General features: G+C 37.8%; 2 protein-coding genes across 5 annotated transcripts in view; one reads left to right on the plus strand and one right to left on the minus strand.

Moving 5' to 3' along the window:
- The window catches only part of DNAI4 (dynein axonemal intermediate chain 4), a gene marked incomplete at both ends in the record, with an annotated part of 57,361 nt that extends 45,886 nt beyond the window's left edge, over positions 1–11,475 (minus strand). The window contains 5 exons of one of the 2 annotated variants that reach the window (XM_080690784.1): positions 367–506; positions 1,616–1,772; positions 2,845–2,952; positions 4,400–4,589; positions 11,317–11,475. In XM_080690784.1, coding sequence (XP_080546910.1) covers positions 367–506; positions 1,616–1,772; positions 2,845–2,952; positions 4,400–4,589; positions 11,317–11,400 — 679 coding nt within the window. Of the gene's footprint in view, positions 1–366; positions 507–1,615; positions 1,773–2,844; positions 2,953–4,399; positions 4,590–11,316 lie in introns of those variants that run through there. The other variant, XM_080690783.1, reaches the window with a different exon arrangement.
- A 4,765-nt stretch (positions 11,476–16,240) lies between these two features.
- The window catches only part of MIER1 (MIER1 transcriptional regulator), a gene marked incomplete at both ends in the record, with an annotated part of 68,018 nt that continues 63,142 nt past the window's right edge, over positions 16,241–21,116 (plus strand). Inside the window, 3 exons of one of the 3 annotated variants that reach the window (XM_080693389.1) lie at positions 16,241–16,307; positions 17,357–17,457; positions 20,066–20,139. In XM_080693389.1, the coding sequence (XP_080549515.1) occupies positions 16,241–16,307; positions 17,357–17,457; positions 20,066–20,139 (242 nt within the window). Of the gene's footprint in view, positions 16,308–17,356; positions 17,458–20,065; positions 20,140–21,116 lie in introns of those variants that run through there. The other 2 variants (XM_080693390.1, XM_080693391.1) reach the window with 2 other exon arrangements.

Below are 21,116 nucleotides of genomic sequence, written 5' to 3' on the forward strand. Positions count from 1 at the left end.
GTGCGCCACCACGCCCGGCCCCAGACCTATTTTATATTTTTTATTTGGAAACAGGATCTCTTAAGCCAGGGAGGCTGGCTTCGAACCAGTGCAATCCTCCTATCTCCGCCTCCCAAGCGCAGGGATTACAAGCGTGCACCACCACACCCGGCAAATCATATTACTTTTGATCTACATACTTCAACATCTATTTGTTGATTGACAGACTCTAACATATACTAAAACATTTTAGTATATAAACTGTTTTATATATTTGCAAGTTTTATATATTTAATATATAAATCACACATATTCATATGGTAATATGTGGTGTTTTGATATGTACATGCATTTCATTTATCAAAAAAGGAGAATAAAACAAATTACCTTTTTCTTCTGTTATGATTTTATCACATTGAACATCTTTATTCTTTGGTGCTCCATTAAAAGTCTGCATCATCCTTTCAACATATAAGTCATTGCCTAATCTATTTTTACAAAGGATTTCATAATTCTTATTTCTCTGGCTGCAAAAAATAAAATACAACCTTCTTATTAATAAAAATTATCACTGCACATATTATTTCTTTATATTATAATTGTCCTTGAAATTACTATTGCTATTGTGGTTGTACCAAAAAGTAAAGTGAGCACCTAAAAAAGCCCTTAGCTTATTTTCTATTTCCTTATTTATTTATTTATTTATTTAGTAGTACTGGAGATTGAACCCAGGGGCATTCTACCTTTGAGCTACACTCCAAGCCCTATTTTTTATTCTTTATTTTGAAACAGAGTCTCACTAACTTATGGAGTCTCACTAAGTAGCTGAGGCTAGCTGCTAACCTGCAATCCTCCTATCTCAGCCTCCTAAGTACTGGGATTGCAAGCATGCACCACCATGCCCAGCTCTAGTTTAGTTTTTAATTGATAAGTAATAATTACACATGTTTATGGTGCAAAATGTGGTGTTTATATGTAAACATACATTTTTTTTTATCAAATCAGAGTAAGTAGCATACCTATATACCTACCGTATCAAACATTTACTATTTCTTTGTGGTGTAAACATTCGAAATCCTCTCTTCTGGCTATTTTGAAATCTACATAGTTTACTCTAGTCATCCTATTATGGGATAGAACACTAGAATTTTTTTTTTGTGTGTGTGTGTGGTACTGGGGATGGAATCCAGGGGCGTTGTACCTCCGAGCTACATCCCAGCCCAATTTTTTTTGTCTTTTTTTATTTTTAAAATAGATTAAAGGGTCTCACTGAGTTGCAAAGGGCTTTGCTAGGTAGCTGAGGCTGTCCCTGAACTGCGATCCTCTGGTCTCAGCCACCCAAATGCTAGGATGACAGCATGCACCATGATGGACAGAACACCAGAATTTAATCCTTCTAACTATAACTTTGTATCTACTGACCAACATCTCCTTTATCTAATTAGTAAATAATATAGTAAGACTTTTTCTATAAAAGTGTGTATACAATATAAACATTTTCTATATAATTCCACAGGACACATACACCTAATGTAGGACCAGAAGTCTCAAAGAACCCTTATAAAAACAAAGCTACAGAACCCTTAATTTAGCATCTAAATTATAGAAGAAAAACAGACAACTGAACTATACATACATTATTTTCTCAGCTTCTTCAGATTCTACAGAGATCATGACTGTTGGAAGGTCAAAAAATTGTATTGTTTCCGTCTCTGTGAGTAATATCTCTATATTCTTCTCCAGGTCTTCTTTTGTTAAAATTGTTTCAGGTGCTGCCCTCACAACTCGTAAATCTAAAATACATGTCTTGGTAAAAATCATTTATTAACTGCTATTTTTAATTTGTATTCTCTTCTTAGTAGGCAAAGTATCATGATAGGTCATGTATTGCAAGTGACTTTATATGATCAAGGAACAAGTTATATTATGAGATGTAATCTATTTAACCTTTCTAAAACCAAACTGGATCATACTGTCCATAAACAGTATCCTTTACTGACTATAGGTATTGAATCTAGACTAGTTTCAAACCTATAGTCATAACTCCAAGGGACATTCACATATAACTATCCTACGATATTAATAGGGATTCTGGGGTGACTGGTTATTCTCACTATCCAGGAAGAATATGGGGGTGAGTTTAATTGGGAAACAAAACACACAACCCTTCATTAGAGTTCCTGTATATCCTGCATTGTTTTCCCACTTTAATGTTATTATGGTATATATAATACAACTAATGAACCAATATTGATATTTTGTTATCATGTAAAGTCTATATTTTATTCCAATTTCCTTAATTTTAACTAATGTTATTTTTTCTGTTCTAGAATCTCACCCATAACATCTAACATTGCATTTAGTAATCACATCTCCTTAGGTTCCTCTAGACATTAGTCTCAGACTTTCCTTGTTTTTAATGTCTGGGTTTTGTTTTGTTCAAGCACTTTTTACTTTGTAGCTGATCTTGTAGCATTCCTGCCCCAGTCATAAAATAGTTCATTCTCAAAAAGCCATGGCTTCTTTTACTGGAGAATGGTATTAAAAATCAAAATTTCACCATTCATCTCTTTTAGTTACTTATCCAATATGCTTATTATCAATTGAGTACTAAAATATGTTAGTGATATCCAAATTCTGGCTTGTGTAGTAGCTACATGAGAATTAGCAGGGAAGCATCTATTTATAATAACAATTGAGAGATGAGAGGATCCAGCTGACAGAGAGAGAAGAGGAGGAGGAGGAGAAGGAGGAGGAGGAAGAGGAGGAAGAAGAAGAAGAGAAAGGAGGATTCTACAATAACCATATTGAAGGAATGTATGTGGGGGAAAGGTATAGACATTAAAGACAAAATATTTTTATTACCTGTAAAACTAGCTAGTCTTTCTCGTTTATAGGATGGTTCTTCCAAGTCTTCTGCTATTGATTCAGATGTTGATATACTGGACTTAGAAACTGTACTGCTTCCTAAAGCTGACCTTTAATAATGAATAACATTACTCATTTAATTGTAGTTATAGAGAATTAAATATACAATTAGAATACAGTAGATAGAGAAATAAAATATACTATAATCACATTAGCAACACAGATCAAAATAAAATGACAGAGCAGGATTTGGTGACCCACGTTTGTAATCCCAGTACTTGGGAGGCTGAGACAGGAGGATCACAGGTTCAAAGCCAGTCTCAGCTACGTAGTGAGGCACTCCACAATTTGGTGAGACCCTGTTTTAAAATAGAGACTAAAATCGAGCTGGCAGTGTAGCTTAGAGGTAGAATGCCTCTGGTTTCCATTCCCAGCACCACACATAAAAAATAATAAAATAAAATGACTTAAAATACTGAAGCTGAGCACAATGGTGCACACCTGTAATCTCAGTACTTGGGAGTTTGAAAGAGAAGGATCGCAGGTTCAAAGCCAGTCTCAGCAACTTAACAAGACTCTTAGCAACCTCGTGAGACCCTGTTTCAAAATAAAATTAAAAAAAGGGCTACGGGTGTGGCTCAGAGGTAGAATGCCCCTGCTTTCAATCCCTAGTACCATAAAAATTACTGAATTTTAATGTTCTGTAAATAAAAAGTAATTTAAAATATATTTTAGAATAATGGATGTCAAATATGTTGTTAAAGTCTTTCAATGCATTCCCAATACATGTTGAACAAAAATCCAAAATTCAGCCTTCATTTTAGCCTCTTTATTTTCCTTATAGCTGTTCCTTTACTGTTCAGTTTTGTTGCAGGTTCAAGGCCAGCTTCCCAAGTACTGGGATTACAGGTATGCACCACCATACCCAGCTGGAGGCATTCTACCTCTGAGCTACACTGTAGCTTGCTTCCATTCTTCCATCTTTTCTTTCTTTTAACAAGTTCTATCTAGGTGGTAGAAAGTCTCACTAAATTGCTGAGGCTGTTTTCAAACCTGTGGTCCTCCTGTGTCAACCTCTTAAGTACTCAGAAAATCCTAACAATCTTTACACTTTTTTTTTGTAATGAGGATTGAGTCCAAGAGCATTCTACCTCTGAACTACACCCACAGGCCTATTTTGCTTTTTATTTACTTTTTTTTTTTTTTTTTTTTTTTTTTTACTATGGTCTCACTGAAAGTCTCAGTAAGTTGCTGAGGCTGGTCTTGAACCTATACTCCTCCTGTCTTAGCCTCCCAAGTATTACAGGGAATGCATCACCACACCTGGCAATAATCTCCATATTCTCCACAAATGTTTTGGTGAAAGTGTGCAGGGAACTCCAATCATGCTGAGCTCTGTACCTAATTGAAATATTAGAGCAACTTTCATTTGGCACACTAGGATGATAAACTGAAGCTGGAGACTTGGAGAAAATTTCTATTTAAGTTATATATACATGTAATTTTAATGGAAAGACAGCATATATTTGAGAAAAACTATAGGACAATATACTATACCTTGTAAACTGACCCAACATACTAGGATTTAATGTATTCTGATATAGGCTATAGGAAGAAATAAAGTCTGATCCAAGTGATCCTTCTTGTGATGTCAACAGTTTATTTGGCTTTGCCGTACCAGCATGTGGATCTGGACAATAAAGAGGTCGAGGAGTAACATCAACTCCATTTATATCAAAGACCTGTAGAAAATGGTAATTTAAAATGAAATAACATTAGCCGGGCGTGGTGGCGCACGTTTGTAATCCCCGCGCTTGGGAGGCAGACAGGAGGATCGCGCAGGTTCGAAGCCAGCCGCGCGCGCTGGCTTAGGAGACCCTGTTTCCAAATAAAAATGTAAAAATAGGTCTGGGAGTGTAGCCAGGAGGTAGAAGGGCTTCCAAGAACCCCAGTACCACCAAAAAAAAAACAAAAAAAAATGAAATAACATTAAAAGATGGGATTTCTAAATGATGAGTCCTAGAAAATAGGAATGTGCCTACTATTGAAAATATAATGTTCCTAGGATAAAATAAAGATAAAAAATTGAATGATGGCAATTTTTTGCATAAGAAGTTTCTTAAATGTTTATACATTTTTAAAAGTCTTATTCATGCTTTACCTATATACAAGTAATAGACATAATAATGCATGTTTGACACTAGAGATATGTTCTGAGAAATGTTAGGCAATTTTGCTATTGTTTGCATAAGCAAACTTAGATGATACAGATCAATTCAACGTGGCCTTGATGCAATCAAGAGACAAAGTAAACACAAGATGTGGACGGCGGCTGTTGGTAACATGCCATGTTATTTTATAGTAAACTTTGCAAAATAAGTAACAGTATGCCCAAAAATAATGATTAAAAGGAATAATATAGAAAACACATCAACCAGTAACCCAGTCAACTAACCATAAAGTATTACGTACCATACATAATTGCATGACAGCACAGGTTTGTTCCCACCATCATCACCACAAACATGTGTGCAATGCTTGACTAAGAGTATTACTGTGACCATGGCATCACTACAGGATAGGAATTTTTTTTGGGGGGGGGCTCCACTAAAATATCTTTTTTTGGTGGCACTGGGGATAGAACCCAGGGGCATTCTACCTCCGAGCTACACCTTCAAAGTGATTTTTTTATTCTTTATTTTTAAATAGGGTCTTACTGAATTGCAAAGTACCTAAGTATCTGAGGCTGTCTGTGAACTGTGATCCTCCTGTTTCAGCCTCCCAAATGCTGGGATTATAAGAGTGCACCACTACACCCAACCCATTAGAATCTTAAATGACCACTGTCATATATGTTATCATGGACTGTCAGGTTGGTATGCAGAACATGATAGTATTGATTGCAGGAACCAAAAAAGAGTGAAAATATAGTTTATCCACCTATTAATACGTTAATATTTGGGTCTATTTAATATTGTATCTATAGGGTTTTTAAGCTCATTATTTTTGGTTAATATTTTATTAATAAACATTTACCAGTTTATTACATATCTGTGATTCATCTTAACCTTTTGGCTATAAAATTTAACTACAAACAAGTTTAAAAGTTTTTGCACAGCAAAGAAAACTGTCAAGAGACAAAAGAGAAAGCCTAAAGAATGGGAGAAAATCTTTGACTTCTCTTCTTCTGACAAAGGACTAATATCTAGTATATATAAAGAACTCAAAACACTTATCACCAAAATATCAAATAACCTGATTACAAAATGAGCAATTGAGCTGAACAAACATGTCTCAAATGAAGAAATACAAATGTCCAGCAAACATATGAAAAGTTTGCTATTATTAGCAATAAGGAAATGTAAATGAAAACCACAGAGTTTCCATCCAACTCCATTTATAATGGCAATCATCAAAATACAAATAACAGAGCCAGGTGTAGTGGTGCATGCTTATAAGCCCAGTACTTGGGAGGCTGAGACAGGAGTATCACAGGTTTTCAGCCAGCCTTAGCTACATAGTGAGGCCCTCCACAACTTAGTGATACCCTGGTTCAAAATAAAGAATAAAAAATAGGGCTGGGGGTGTAGCTCGGAGGTAGTACACCTCTGGGTTCAAAACCCAGCACAGCACCACAGAAAAATAAATAAATACATACATACATACAACTCTGGAGATCAGTATGTTCTCAAAAGACTAGGAGTAAAACCACCATACAGACCCAGCTATACCATTATTTGGCATATTTCAAAAAAAATTAGAATACTATGATGATACTTGCATACCAATATCTAGATAAACTGCTTTCATATTATGAGTTTTAGGGTATACTCATTTTTGTGCTCATAGTACCACAATTCATAATAGGCAAATTATGAAACTAACTTAGGTATTTACCAAACAGATGAATGGATTAAAAAAAAAGTGGTATCTTCATGAAATGAAGTTTTATTCAGCCATAAAGAGCAAAAAAAATTATGTCATATGCAGGTAAATGGATGGAACTTGAAAACATTTTGCTGAGATGAGCAAGTCTCAGACAGTCAAGGGTCAAATGTTTTCTCTCATAAGTGGAAGCTAGAGAGAAAATAAGAAAGAAAAGGGACTTGAGATAAAAGAGACTAGTAAACTAGTGGAAGAGGATGAGGTAAATGAGGAGCGGGGCAAAAAGGAGCCTGAGAAAAGAAACAGATCAAATGTTATGTTTATATGCAAAGGTATCACTATCATCTCACTAACATGTATGGGAAGGGAGTAAGAGGGAAATAGGATGGGATCCAGAAGGAACACACCAAGTGATGTGTGCATATATAAATGTGTCACTTTGAATCTACGCTGTTTTACAATGCACCTGTAAAATTACTAAAATAACCAACTATCTTAAAAAGATTTTCTGAAAATTTGTCCTTCTCCACTACTCTGTAGTATAAATTTTATTATGAAACAAATGTTTATATATATGCTCAGGTCATTTAACATACTCCATGTTTTTGTTTACTCACATTACACATTTTATAAACCAAAATAGCTAGCAGAGCAAGTACTTCCAATAAAGTTTTTAGACAAGGTAATTTGTAATTTTAAGCCGTTAGCATTCTCGTATAAAGTTTAGAATTATCTTTACAAGTTAAGGAAAAATTAAATTACAATATGTTTAAATATATTTCTACACATGAACATAATCCATCTTTATTTGTTTGAGTCCTCTTTAATGTCTCCCAATAAGTTTTTATTTTCAAGAATACTGGCATATGAAATGTTATCCTTCCCCACATTACTTGATATATTTTAGTGCTATTATAAGTCATATCATAGCCAGGAGTGGTGGCGCACACTTGGAATCCCTGCACTTGGAAGGCTGAGACAGGAGGATACGCAGGTTCGAAGCCTGCCTCAACTACTTAGTGAGGCTTTCAACAACTTAGTGAGACTCTGTTTCCAAATTAAATATAAAATAGGTCTGGGAGTGTACCCTGGAGGTAGGAGGCCCCTGGATTTCACCCCCAGTACCACACAAAAAACGTGGTATCATTTAAAATATATAATTTACACTCTATGGTGCTTGTATATAAATATACAATTGCTTGTTAGTTTTGATATCCAGTAATTAAACCTGATACTCTTGTAACTTTAGTAATTAGTAGGTGATTTAAATTTTTATGTAGATAATTCAGTCACCTACAAATACACATTTTGTTTCTTCCTTTCCAATTCTTCATTTCTATTTGCTGCCAAGTTGAACTATAACTTCCAAGAATGTTGAGGTAGCATCTTTCTACTTGCCAAATGTCTCGCCATTTTATTTTATCTTACTTTATTTTATTGTGGTACTGGGGGGGTGGAACCCAGGGGCTTCTCTACCTCTGGGCTATACTCCCAAACCTAGTTTTTTTTATACTTTATTTGGAAACAGGGTCTCACTAAGTTGCTGAGAGCCTCACTAAGTAGCTGAGGCTGGTTTCAAACCTGTGCCATCCTCGTCTCAGCCACCTAAGCGCTGGAATTATGAGAGTGTACCACCATACCCGTCTGTCTCACCATTTTATATAATCACATAGTGAGGCTCTCAGCAACTTAGTGAGACCCTGTTTCCAAATAAAGTATAAAATAGGTCTGGGAGTGTAGCCCGGAGGTAGAAAAGCCCCTCAGTTCCACTCCCCAGTACCCCCCCCCCAACAAAAACAATGAATATTGAATCTTATCAATACTTGTCTACTGAGATAATTGTATGCTTTTTTCTTGAAGCTGTAAATATGAGAAGTTACACTCTGAATTTTAAAATGTTAATTTAATCTCGATCTCTTGGTATAAATTCAATTTCCTCATGATATATTCTGCATTTGTGTTGTTATCAAATTCTGTTTGCTAATTTTTCCCCCCCTGTACTGGGGTTGAAACCAGAAGCCTTCCACATCTGAGATACAACCCCAGCCTGGTTATTTTTATTCTTTATTTTGAAACACTAAGTAGCTGAGGTTGTCCGCGAACCTGCAATCTTCCTGTTTCAGATTCCCAAGTACTGGGATTACAAGCATGTACCATCACACCTGGCTTATTTGCTAATGTTTCATCGGTAATTTCCTTATCTACATTTGCAAGAGAGATTAATGTTTCCTTTTTATGCTGTTGTATTCATGTCTTAGCATGAAGGTAAAACTACTTTCATAAAATAGGTTGTAGTGTATACCCACTTTTTGTATTCTGTTTTCATTCATATCAGTTTGGCATGTCACAAATAAATCCATCTGGGCCTGGAATTATACATATTTATTATTTTTTTGGTGGTACTGGGGTTCCTGGAAGCCCTTCTACCTCTGGGCTACACTCCCAAACCTATTTTATAATTTTTATTTAGAAATAGGGTCTCCTAAGCCAGCGCGCTCGGCTGGCTTCGCAGCTGGCTTCAAACCTGCGCGATCCTCCTGTCTCCGCCTCCCAAGCACAGGGATTACAAGCGTGCGCCACCACACCCGGCCTGGAATTATCTTCAAAGTAAGGCTTTTAAATTACTCATATACATTTCTTTACTAGCTTGCAACTTTTAAATAATTTTTTCCATTTTATCTAATTTTCAAAATTCAAATTGAAATAAACTTACATATAATATGCACGAATTAACTTTTTAAATAGCTTTTAAAGTATGATTCCATAAGTATATTCATATATAGGTAGTTGTCACAATTAGTTTTAAAACCTTTTTATCACTTCAATAAGCCTTGTATCCTTTAACTGTGATTGAATACTCTTTCCCCTCCCAGCCCTAGGACAGCACTAACATACCTCATGTCTCTATGGAGTCCCTATTCTGAACTTTCATATAAATGGATTAATATACTGTGGAGCATTTTATGACTAGTTGTCTCACTATGCATGTTTTCAAGATTCACACATTTCATAACATGCATCGGTGCTTCAGTCCTTTTTCTAGATGAATAATATTCTATCATATAGAGACATCATATTTACTTAGCCATTTTTCCATTGATGGGCCTTTTTTTTATTTTTAGTTTTTTAGCTATTATAATATTGCCCAAAACATAAATACACGACTTTTTATTTGTAAATATATTTTAATTTTTTATGGGGTAAATATGCCTAAGAGTGGGATCGCTGTGTCTTATGATTAACTGTGTGTGTGTGTGTGACTTAACCTTTTTTTCTTTGAGTATGTGTGTGAAAGGGATACTGAGGATAGAAACTAGGGATGTTTTGTCTCCAACCTATACCCCTAGCCCTACTTTATGTTTTATTTTGAAACAGGGTCTCACCAAGTTGCTGAGGACCTTGCTAAATTGTTAAGGCTGGCCTCAAACCTGGAATACTCCTGTCTCAGTCTCCCAAGTACTGAGATTATAGGTGTGCGCCACCATTTCCAGCTCCATATTTTTATTATTTCTTCCTTCTCCATTGTCATTGTCATCACTTCATAGTCGTCTGCTTCCTTCTTCCTCCTTCTCCTCCTCTTCCCCTTCTTCCTCTTCTTCTTTGTGGTACTGGAAATTGAACTCAAGAACATTCTACCTCTGAACTATACTCTCAGACCTATGTTATTATTTTATTTTGAAGCAGGGTCTAAGTTGCCAAAGGCCTCACGAAATTGCTGATGTTGACCTCAAACCTGCAATCCTTCTGTCTCAGCCTCCCAAGTACTGATATTACTGGCATGAGCCATTGCACCTGGCTCCATGTATCTTCTTTTAATGGATACAGTTAATCTATAATGGAGATATGGACTTCACTAAAATAATTCAATCAATTACTAAACAAATAAGCAAATGATAACATCAAGCTCTGGAGAGAAGATAGGGACCAGTACCAATATTTACTACAATATATCATTTACAATATCCAGTTTCCAACAAGATAGAAACATGATCTTCTTTCTCAGTTTTTGTTATTTTTTTAAATGGTCCTGTAAATTGAACCCAGAGGCATTCTACCTCCTCGCTATACCCCCAGCCCTTAATTTTTTTTTTTATTGTGAAGCAGGGTCTCACTAAATTGATGAGGGTCTGGTTAAGCTGCTGAAGCTGGCCTCCAATCTTCAACCCTTCTGCTTCAGTCTCCCAAGTACTGAGATTACAGATGTATACCACAATGTCTGGCTAATTATCCATTTTCTAAGAGAAAAAAATAACCAATTTCATGATAATTAATTTTGTGATGTTTTAAAGAGTACATAGAGTTGGTGACAGTAGCAGTATAATTAATACCATAAGCAACTAGTTTTTATGTTCCTGAATAGATTTTCTTTATTCCACTCCAATATTCTTATCAATAATGAGTTTTAGAAGCCACCTGCCAATATTACATTGTAGGGAAAGTTATGGGATTAAAAATGCTGACAAAATCAATATTTTAATATTAAAAGTGATTATTTTAAATAGTACATTTTCTATCTTTAAAATCCTAATCATATTTTCCATTATGTAATTTTAAGATAATCTCAGAATTCTAAGGACTATTTACCTGTAGTGTCTTAGTGTTGGAAATATTCATTTTTTCTACTGCTTTCATTTCAGGTACAATGAGCAAATTTCTTGATACTGCCATTCTGCTTTGATTTGCACCAGCATATCCTTTTGATGAAGTTGCTTTTGCTGGATTAATAAAGCTAATAGACTTCCTCGGTTGTAACATAGTACTCCTATATAAGGAAAAGAAAATATAATATAGAAGATCCATGACTGGAAAGAAAATCAACCAACAGTAAAAAGGTTGACTTTCATTTAGAAACATATGAAAAATCTAAATAACATGAGCAGATTAATTTTTTTTTTCTTTTTTTGTAGTACCAGGGATGGAACCCAGGGGCATTCTACCTCCAAGCTATAACCCCAGCCCTACTTTTCATTCTTTATTTTGAAACAGGTCTCAGTGAGTTACAAAGGGCCTAAGTAGCTGAGGCTGTCCTCGAACTGAGATCCTCCTGTCTCAGTCTCCTGAATGCCCTAAGCTTACACAACACTAAGAGGTTGCTATTGATATATTATGTAAAGTCACAGAGATTTTTTTTTTTTTTTTTTTGCGGGTCTGGGGATGGAACCCAGGGGCATTCGACCTCCGAGCTACACCCCCTGCCCTATTTTTATTATTTTGAAACCGGGTCTCACTGAGTTGCAAAAGGCCTCACTAAGTAGCTGAGGCTGTCCGCGAACTGCGATCCTCCGGTCTCAGCCTCCCAAATGCTGGGATTACAAGCGAACGCCACCACACCTGGCTAGGTCACAGAGATTTAAAGAGAAACATTTCTACTAGAGTTGAGATGTGACCCAGTCAGTAAGATTCTTTTACACTGTTAGTGGGAGTGCAAACTAATTCAGCCACTATGGAGATCTGTGTGGAGATTCCTAAGAAAGCTGGGAATAGAGCCACCAAATGATCCAGCTCTACCACTCCTGGGTATTTTTCCAAAGGGGTTGAAATCAGAGAACTACAGCAATATATGTATACCTATGTTCATAGCAGCACAATTCGTAATAGCCAAAATATGGAACCAACCCAGGTCCCCAACAACAGATGAATGGATTGCAAAATTATGGGAAATACACACAATGGAATTCTATTCAGCTATAAAAACAAAATCATGTCATTTGCAAGAAGATGGAAAGTCCTGGAGAGCATTGTGTTAAATGAGATCAGCCAAGCACAGAAGGAGAAGGGACATATGTTTCCTCTAATATGCCCTAACTAGGAAACATAGAGGATACCAGAGGGACTCCAGATAATGGAGGGGAAAACTCAGCAAAGTTTGAATGGAAAGATAGGAGGAAGGCTGAACTTGATTAATGAGGGTCTACATCTGAATATGTGTAATGAATATGGCATGGTTACCCTGAACAATCATAGGTGGAAGGGGGCAGGGAAAACGGGGGTGGGGGAGAGAGGGCACCAAGTATAGTTTAAATGTATACCATTTATTTTCAACAAAAAATTTGTATTAAAAATTAAAATAAATAAATTCATGGTCTGACATGCAGGTATAGATGAGTAATATGAACAAATAGAAATTCTAATAAATAATCAAAAGGAAATGTGAATAATTAAGGAATTAGAATGAAGAAACTGCAGAGAAATGGAATAAAAGGATTGAAGAGCCAGTAGTTGTTTTTACCAAAATGAGAAGTTTGTCCAATATTATTATGTCAATGAAAAATATCTAATACAAAAAACTTGAAATCAGAAAGTTGAAAATTGGTAATGCTTCAAGACATTCTTTATGAGATCAGCATTAAAAAGGGGAAGATAAGAAATAATATATTATGTCAAGCCAATAAGTTATAAACTTTAATGTCTGAACTACTTCTTACTTAGAGAACATGGCTACCTCAAAAAGTAAAGGTATCTTTTTTTCTTCTTTTTTCCCCTCTTTTATGGTAGTAGGGATTGAATCCAGAAGTATCCTACCTCTGCTCTACACTCTCAGTCCTATTTTGCTTCTTATTTTGAAACAGGCTCTAATTAAGTTGCTTTGGACCTCACTAAATTGCTGAGGCTGACCTCCAATCTGTGATCTTCTGTCTCAACCTCCCAAGTACTGGGATAATAGGCATGTACCACCATCCACAGCTCTACCTTTTAATAGTTAACTTGTTATAAATCTGTCATTATTTAATAAATTTCAAGGGAATTTTCCTCACACTCTCAGTTACTTTGAGAGTTATATGACTTTCATTTTAATTTACATGAATTCATCTTAATTTCACTTTGAGATTTCTACACCTAAAGGCAAAAACAAAAACCCCAGGTAAGACAGTATGCAATTACTGAAGTACATCCTCACCCATTCCTTTGTTCAAGCAATAAATATTGCTGGACAAGGTGGCACACACATATTACGTAATCCCAGTACTTGGGAATCTGAGACAGGATGAGTGCAGGTTCTAGGCCAGTCCTAGCAACTTAGGTCCTGCGCAATTTGGTGAGAACTCATTTCAAAATAAAGAATAAAATTAGGACTGGGGATGTAACTCATAGGTGAACTCCCTGGGTTCAATCTCTAGGACCAAAAAAAAAAAAAAAGAAAACACAAATATTAAAAATGTTCTTCATTCAAGACAAAAGAACACAGCAATGAAAAAAGCAAAAATCTGACTAAGTATCATTACTTGGGTGAAGACATTAATAAACAAATATATAAGGATAAATTTTATAGAAAAACAAAGCAAGGTCAAGAGATTGCAATGCTGGGAGGAAGAAGCATTATTTTATGCATGGTAATAGTTGAAGAAAATCAGTGAGTTATGTGACACAGAAGGAAGTCTGTGGGCACAATATTCCAAAGAATGGCAAGTGCACAGGACTAGAAATGAGAATACAGTGTGATGCGACTGGCGTGTTAAGGAACGACAGATCTAGAGTATAATTCACCAAAGGGGAAGAGTCCAACGCAAGATCCTGCAGGCCAGTCAAAATGTGAGCACCCTGGGTGAAATATGAAAAAAATTGGGGAAAGTTTTCAAGCAGAAGAGCCAAACTGATGACTTTATAGAAAATGTTGGTAGAAACTAGGCGGCTACCACAATGTGAAAATGACTTGCATGAGTGTGGTGGTTGGGATTTATCCTGCAACTAATGTCACTGAGGAGATATAAGAGAAGTTAAAGGTTAAATCCAAGTTTTTCACCTGAGTAACTGAGAAAGTAAAATCTGCCACTTACTGAAATGGGAAAGACTGAAAATTAGAATAGGAGGAATTAAATTTGAATGTGATTTTTGAGATGTGCACTAATTCTGTGTGTGTGTGTGTATTACTGGGAATTGTATGCAGGGGCATTCTACCTCTAGCTATACCTTCAGCCCCAGCCGTAATTCTTTCTTTCCTTCCTTTTTCTCTTTTAGTGTGAAACCGGGTCTCACTAAGCTGCAGAAGACATGGCTAAGTTGCTGAGGCTGGCTGCAAACTCGAAATCCTCCTGTCTCTGCCTCCCAAGTACTAGGATTACAGGTATGTGCCACCATGTCTGGCTAGAGATATGTATTAACTTCTAAATGTAAATGTTTTCTTTTTTGGTCTGTTTTCTAGAACTAAAAACTTGAGAATCCCCTTTATAGATGATTTTTAAAGACATAAGGTAATGATGAAGAAAAAGGATTTAAGAAATGATCTAGTAACTCTCGAATATTTAGTTAGGGGAGAGAAGAGCAGTTACCATTAAGTATTTGGAAAGGAAATAGCCTGAATCAAGGGAAGAGTGGTACTTCAAAACTCACTCAAGAAGTGACTGGTCAGTTAGATCAAAGTCTCCGGTGGGCCAGTTAAGAACAGAAGTGTAAACTGGCTGTTGCATTTGGCTCAATGGATATTGTTGACTTTTACAAAAGCCTTTTTTGGTGGAGTGGTAGGACAGACAAAAGCCTGAGTGTCATTTTCAAGGGCAAATACAAAGTTTTCTCCCAACAAGTTCCCCTGAAAAAAAGACTAAGCTGGAGATTGGAGAAGAGACAGGGAAGGATGGTTTGTAAAGAGAGGACAAAAGTGACCTTGAAGTGTGGGAGGAAGAATGAACTGGGGAACTTGAGTGGAATTTAGTGGGCTGCTAAACCATTTCAAGTTATAAGCCTAATAAGTCTGAATAGCTGTGTGTTTTTCTGCAGTTTTGTTTAACAGTTGCAGAACAGTAGATTATAAGCAGAGACCCGTTCTAAGGTCAAATGGTACGAGGAGATGGCAGAAAAATCCTCTACCAATGAACAGGGCAAGGTTCGATCTGAAGATGAGGTGTCTGAGCATTATGGATGCAGCAAGAAGGCAGGAACTTTGGAGACTATAGACCCAGAAGGACCCCCGTAGCACCCGGGGGAAAAAAAAGTGCTGTAAGTGCTAAGAGGCTGGGCGATGTTAACCCAACCGGGTCTTCTCAGAGCAAGCACAGCAGTAGGGGATTTTAATAGGCTGCCCTAGAAGGAAGAAGTAGCCGCCGCCGCCTCCGCCTGGCAGCTTCGAGGTCAGCTGACCCAGCCAAATACAGTAAGATAAGCCGTTTCCAAATCCAGAGGATCGGATCTAGAAGGGACTACGGTTTTAGCGCCGGAACTTACGACGCAAAGGCTGGCTGCTTGCGGGTGTTCGGCGGAGAGATGGGCATGGTGGCGACTGTCCGGGGAGTGGCCGGCCACCCCTTTCCCGGCTGCTTCAGGAGTCGCTGCACCCTAACCCCCGGCGCCAGCGGCTCGGGAATGTTTGCCGGGCGTCATGGAGACCGCCGGGCCCCGGCTCAACAAGCGGCCGCGCGGTTGGCTGGCGGCGCGAGGCCGAGGAGGAGGGCGGAGGCGGAGGGGAGGGCAGAGGGTTGGTGGAGCAGGAGGAAGCTCCGGACGACGCCTGGAAGAAGGAGGCGGGCGGCCCGGGCCGCAGGCCCCTCCCAGGTCTGAGTCTCCCGGCTGCAGGCGGATGGATGGGGCTTCTCCAGGCGGCGGCGGCAGCAGCGAGGCAGGCGGCGGCAGCGGCAGCAGCGGCTGTAAGTGCAGCCTCCACCAGCCATCTCTCCCCTCCTACTCTGGCTTGGGATGGGGGGCGCCGGAGGTGTCCTCAGTCCCCTTTCGCCCTCTCCCCTCCCCCACCGCCGAGCGCCGCCCGGAAGACCCTGGACTTCCGGGGAGGGGCCGCGGCGAGCGCGCGCGGCGGCGCCGGCCCGAGGCGCATGCGCAGCTCCGCGCCGCCGCCCACCCCCTCCCGGCCCCGTCTTTCTGCTGGCGGCGGCGGCGGCGCGGCTCTCCCCGGCGTCCGCGGCGCGCTGGGACTCCGCTGCGGAGTGAGTTGGCCTCGCCCGGTTCGCTACCGCCCCTTTTCCCTGGCGGCCCAGGATCCGGGTCGGGGTGGGGCTAAGTGACCACTCCCCTGTGGCTCCTCCCCTTTCTCCTGCATCTCTCCCAGCTGTGTCCTGGCCCGGGAGGCTCCAGCCGGCACTGCAGCCCGTCTGGTAGCGGGATCCGGGGCCAGCCTGCTTTATTTTGATGGAGTGAAGGAGGGGAGAGAATCTCGCAGAGGGTGTTGCTGTGGGGGAAGGAGTCCTCCCAGTGCGTGCCAGCCCCCTCCTTTTTTGAATGATCCTCATTTGTAATGGAGAAGTCCCTGGCCTGAATCCCATCCCTGGTCCTTGCATGATGTGTGACCTTGAGCGAGTCACTGCCGCTCTCAGGGCTTCAGTTTTCCGTATTTAGAGCCTTTTCCGAAGCTAAAACTCTGTGGTTTTACACAAAAACTCATGCAGTTATAAGGCCAGCCTCGCTACTCAGGCCGCTTAGCCAACATGATTGGAGTCAGCTGGACCCTCTTTCTTCGGTCCTGGGTGAAATACGGCGACCTCTTTATTGGATCGCTTTTATTCCCATACTATTAGCTGCAAATTGCATGACTCAAGGTTCATTAATATTTGCTGAGATTGTCATGGGACCCTTGACCCAGTTCCCAGCCATCTTTTTAAAGATGTGAGGCAGGGTGATTGGTGGTCTTGCAATAACATATTTTTGGCTCTGCTACTGAGGTTCTCTTTCCTTTAAAATCCAGATGGTGTGGTGGCTCGATTCTCCCAGTGCCTGGCTGAGTTTCGGACGTGGTTAAGAACCAACTGGTTGAGGTTCAATGCAGACAAGACGGATGTGATGCTGGTAGGCAGGGGCACAATTGGAGATTAAGGGAGGGAAAACTCAGATTCCCTCAAGTCATATAAATATTATATTGCTCTTCTGTATGTTCCGATATTTGAGAAGTGTTAATGGGCCAATAGTTTTCAGAATTTGAGATAAAAAGAACTATAATCACATTTGTTTGTAATAGACTGATAAAATGGGCCACTGGATAAAACTATGTAAAAATTTTGAAAAGAAAAATCAGAATAGTACTTTGCAAAACCAAAAGGCTCTATGAATGTTTTAGGGTGGCTTAATAAAAAACTAACAAAAATATGCTTATTGTCGCATAGATATGGGGCTTCCAAATGTAACATTTAAGCAGCCTGCATTCTGCCTACTAAAGTAAAGGTAAACTCAATATATCTAAAATGTCATTTAAAAAAGTAAGCTTTTGCTATTTAGACATTTTCAACCAAATTACTAATTATCCATTAATTTTTACTACCAAATCTTGGAGATATGGTATAGGCTATCACTTTTAAATAAGAATGCCAGGAAATCGTTTGCAAATAATCTCAAAAGGGACTGTGGACTCTGAAATTTATTAGATACAGAATTTGTTTTTAGGATTATAGATGTGTCATATTCATTTGTTTCAGTCAATTAGCCACAGGGTTAGAATTATTACTAGCCTGTTTTCGGTGCATTTTTGAGAGGTACCTTTTTGAGTTGCATAAGCATATATGTTTATATAGTATAGATATATACATTACTAGTATTTGAATCAGGCGTCAATGCAGGATAACAGGTTATATTTTTTAGCTATGTAAATTGTCAAAAAGTTTATTTATTGGTTACTTTAAAGTTGTAGTAAAATTGTGTCCCTAAATATGTTTATTAGCAAATAGTATCTGTGAGGGGTGTGTGTGTGTATGTGTGTATATTATAGCCTCTAAAATTGTTTGATAACTTTTGAATAGAGGACTCGGTAAATTTCTTAAAAATAATTTACCAATAATAGTTGCATGTAGCTTAAGATGGCAAAAATTGGTATTAATTTGCCTGAATGGAGGTTGTTAGGTGGGGAATAAGAGCTAAGAGGCATTATTTTTTTTGGCTTTGTTTAGTGATTGTTTTGTTTTGAAACATAAACCACAAACCTCACATAAAATCAGAATGAACCACACTTTTTAAACTTTCAAATGTTTTACTACACAATTCTAAAAGGTACTATTTTAGCAAGCATATTAATAAATAATACAGAGTGGAATCATTTTGAGCAAGTAATAGATAGTGGTGAATTTTCATTTTCCTCTAACTGTCATATCCTGTTTTCAGCTCTTCCAGTATCAGTAAGCTTTAAAGATAGTTTTTTGTTGTTGTTGTTGTTAACTCAAGTTATTGACTGCTGACATTTATAAATACAAAGATTATCTGTTAAATTAGTCCAGGGTACTGAGAATTAGGGTAATAAATGCAAGTGACAAGGAGATAGAATCTGGTTAATAAAAGGAAGAATGTTCCATGAAAAGAGCAGCCTCTTCATGAGATACAGTGAGTTATTGGAGATATTTTAACATGGGCAGAAAATCTTTATATTGGAAGCATTCTGAGGGAATCCTACCTCCATAATGTAGAGAAATTAACTAAAGATCTCTAAATCCCATTCAACATTAAGATTCCATGAGTAATAAATAGTTAGTGCTTACATATTTTATACTGAAGAGGGTAAGAGTTTTGAGAAAGACTTTGTTTTCCTTCAGGTGGCTCCTGAAATTTTTAAAGATATTTGTATCAGAATAAGATGAGAGTGGAAAGTATACTGAATTCAGTAATCATGTGTTACCTATGATTAACACTGTTAGAGCTATTTCTCCTTACCTTTAGTTTATATGAACCTAAAGGAAAATAAAACCTCTGAACCCACATCTATAAGAAGAGTATGTGGTTGTAATGACACTGACAAGTGATCCCTTAACAGTAAAATAAATATTCATTCAAAAATGTCTTAGAGTCAATTTAACTGACATTCAAGATTCATTTCACTAGCTTAACGGGACCCAATGCCCTGCTCTTCATCTCAGTTGGATTTTTGTTGATGGTTTAATTGAGGACTCAAAGATGCAGTAGACAAAAGCAAGCAAGTTATTCCTGTGCCTTGTATTTTAACAGTTTTTCCCTCTGGTGGCCACTAAGTTTCATATATTAACATTTGTATTTTAATAGAAAAATCCTCCTTTATTCCCATCGTATAAAACCTGAGTTTCTAATACCTCTAGGCCCTTTATTATTTTTGTATGTACGCACCCTGAGTCTGTGCATATTCATGGTTCTTTGCCGTCAGCTCTTTTCATCAAGTGTGACAAGTGAGACAGACCTATTTGGATATGAGCTGACATTTTTAAAAACTCATTTTACTATGAGTCCAAAGTATAAACATAATTCAGCTGGATAACTCTTAGAAACTATATGCCTATGCTAAAATATTTATTCCCTCAAGGATTCCTGAAAAGTACACTTTTATATATTTTCTTTAAAGTAAAATGAAAATACTGTACAGTACAGTTAATGGTAAAAATTGTTTGTAGATGTGGGAACCTTAAAGTTTTCCTTTCTCTTCTTTCCCTTGCTTTTCTTTCAGTAGAAAATGTGCATCAGATGTTTATGTTTAATTGGTTTACAGACTGTCTGTGGACTCTTTTCCTGTCAAATTACCAGGTAATGTCCTTTCACTTAGCAGCTACTTCATATACCTTTAAATGCAGTTTATTCATGCACAAATTACTATTGGACTTAAGAGTTTCAAGTTAATGTTAAATCTTTGGGAATAGGAAAATGCTTGATAGAATCTAGAATTTTAAGGGAATACAGTAATTTAAGAAAACAGTATCCCCCCCCCATTCATTATAAGTATGAACTTTAAGACAAAATGTATATGTATACATTTATACAATATATTGTAGCATGGGTATATTATTTAGAGGAACAATTATCACTTAACTGTTTGATTTTGGTAGTCGTTTTTTGAAACCGTATTAAGACAAATCCTTAAAGATGAAAAAAGTGGTGTTTTGAATTCAAAACTTTTAAAACTTGTTTTAGTAAAATACATTATTGTCCATTTTAATGTCATCTTTGCATTAGGCAGTATTTGCCTTAGTAATGAAAGACAAACATGGTTGTTGCTTTGAAATCATTGGCTCCGGCAGTCATTAGTATTGACATCAAGGCCAATTGGCAGTTGTAGGCCAATTCATTAAAACTTTCAAATGGTAGGAATTTTAGTCATTGCATATAAGTAGGTTCACCCTCCATGCTGTCGGTAGATTATCCATCAAACAGCAGCTTTTCAGTACTTTAAATATATTTTAATATATTTAGTTGTGCAAAAATTCAACCTTCGCACAACCATGTTGCTACAGGCATCATTAAAAAGTGAGAAAAAAGCCGGGCGTGGTGGCACACGCTTGGGAGGTGGAGACAGGAGGATCGCGCAGGTTCAAAGCCACCCTAGCTGGCTTAAAAGACCCTGTTTCCAAATAAAATATAAAATAGGTCTGGAAGTGTAGCACGGAGGTAGAAGGGTTCCATCCCCAGTACCACCCAAAAAAAAGTGAGTAAAAGCAAATGAAATTTGAGGATTGCAGACTACCTAACAGTCCCTCTTCTTAATCTTTGCTTGTGCCCTCTGTAAA

This window comes from Muscardinus avellanarius (genome assembly GCF_963383645.1).
Source record: "Muscardinus avellanarius genome assembly, chromosome: 3".
Lineage (NCBI taxonomy): Eukaryota > Metazoa > Chordata > Mammalia > Rodentia > Gliridae > Muscardinus > Muscardinus avellanarius.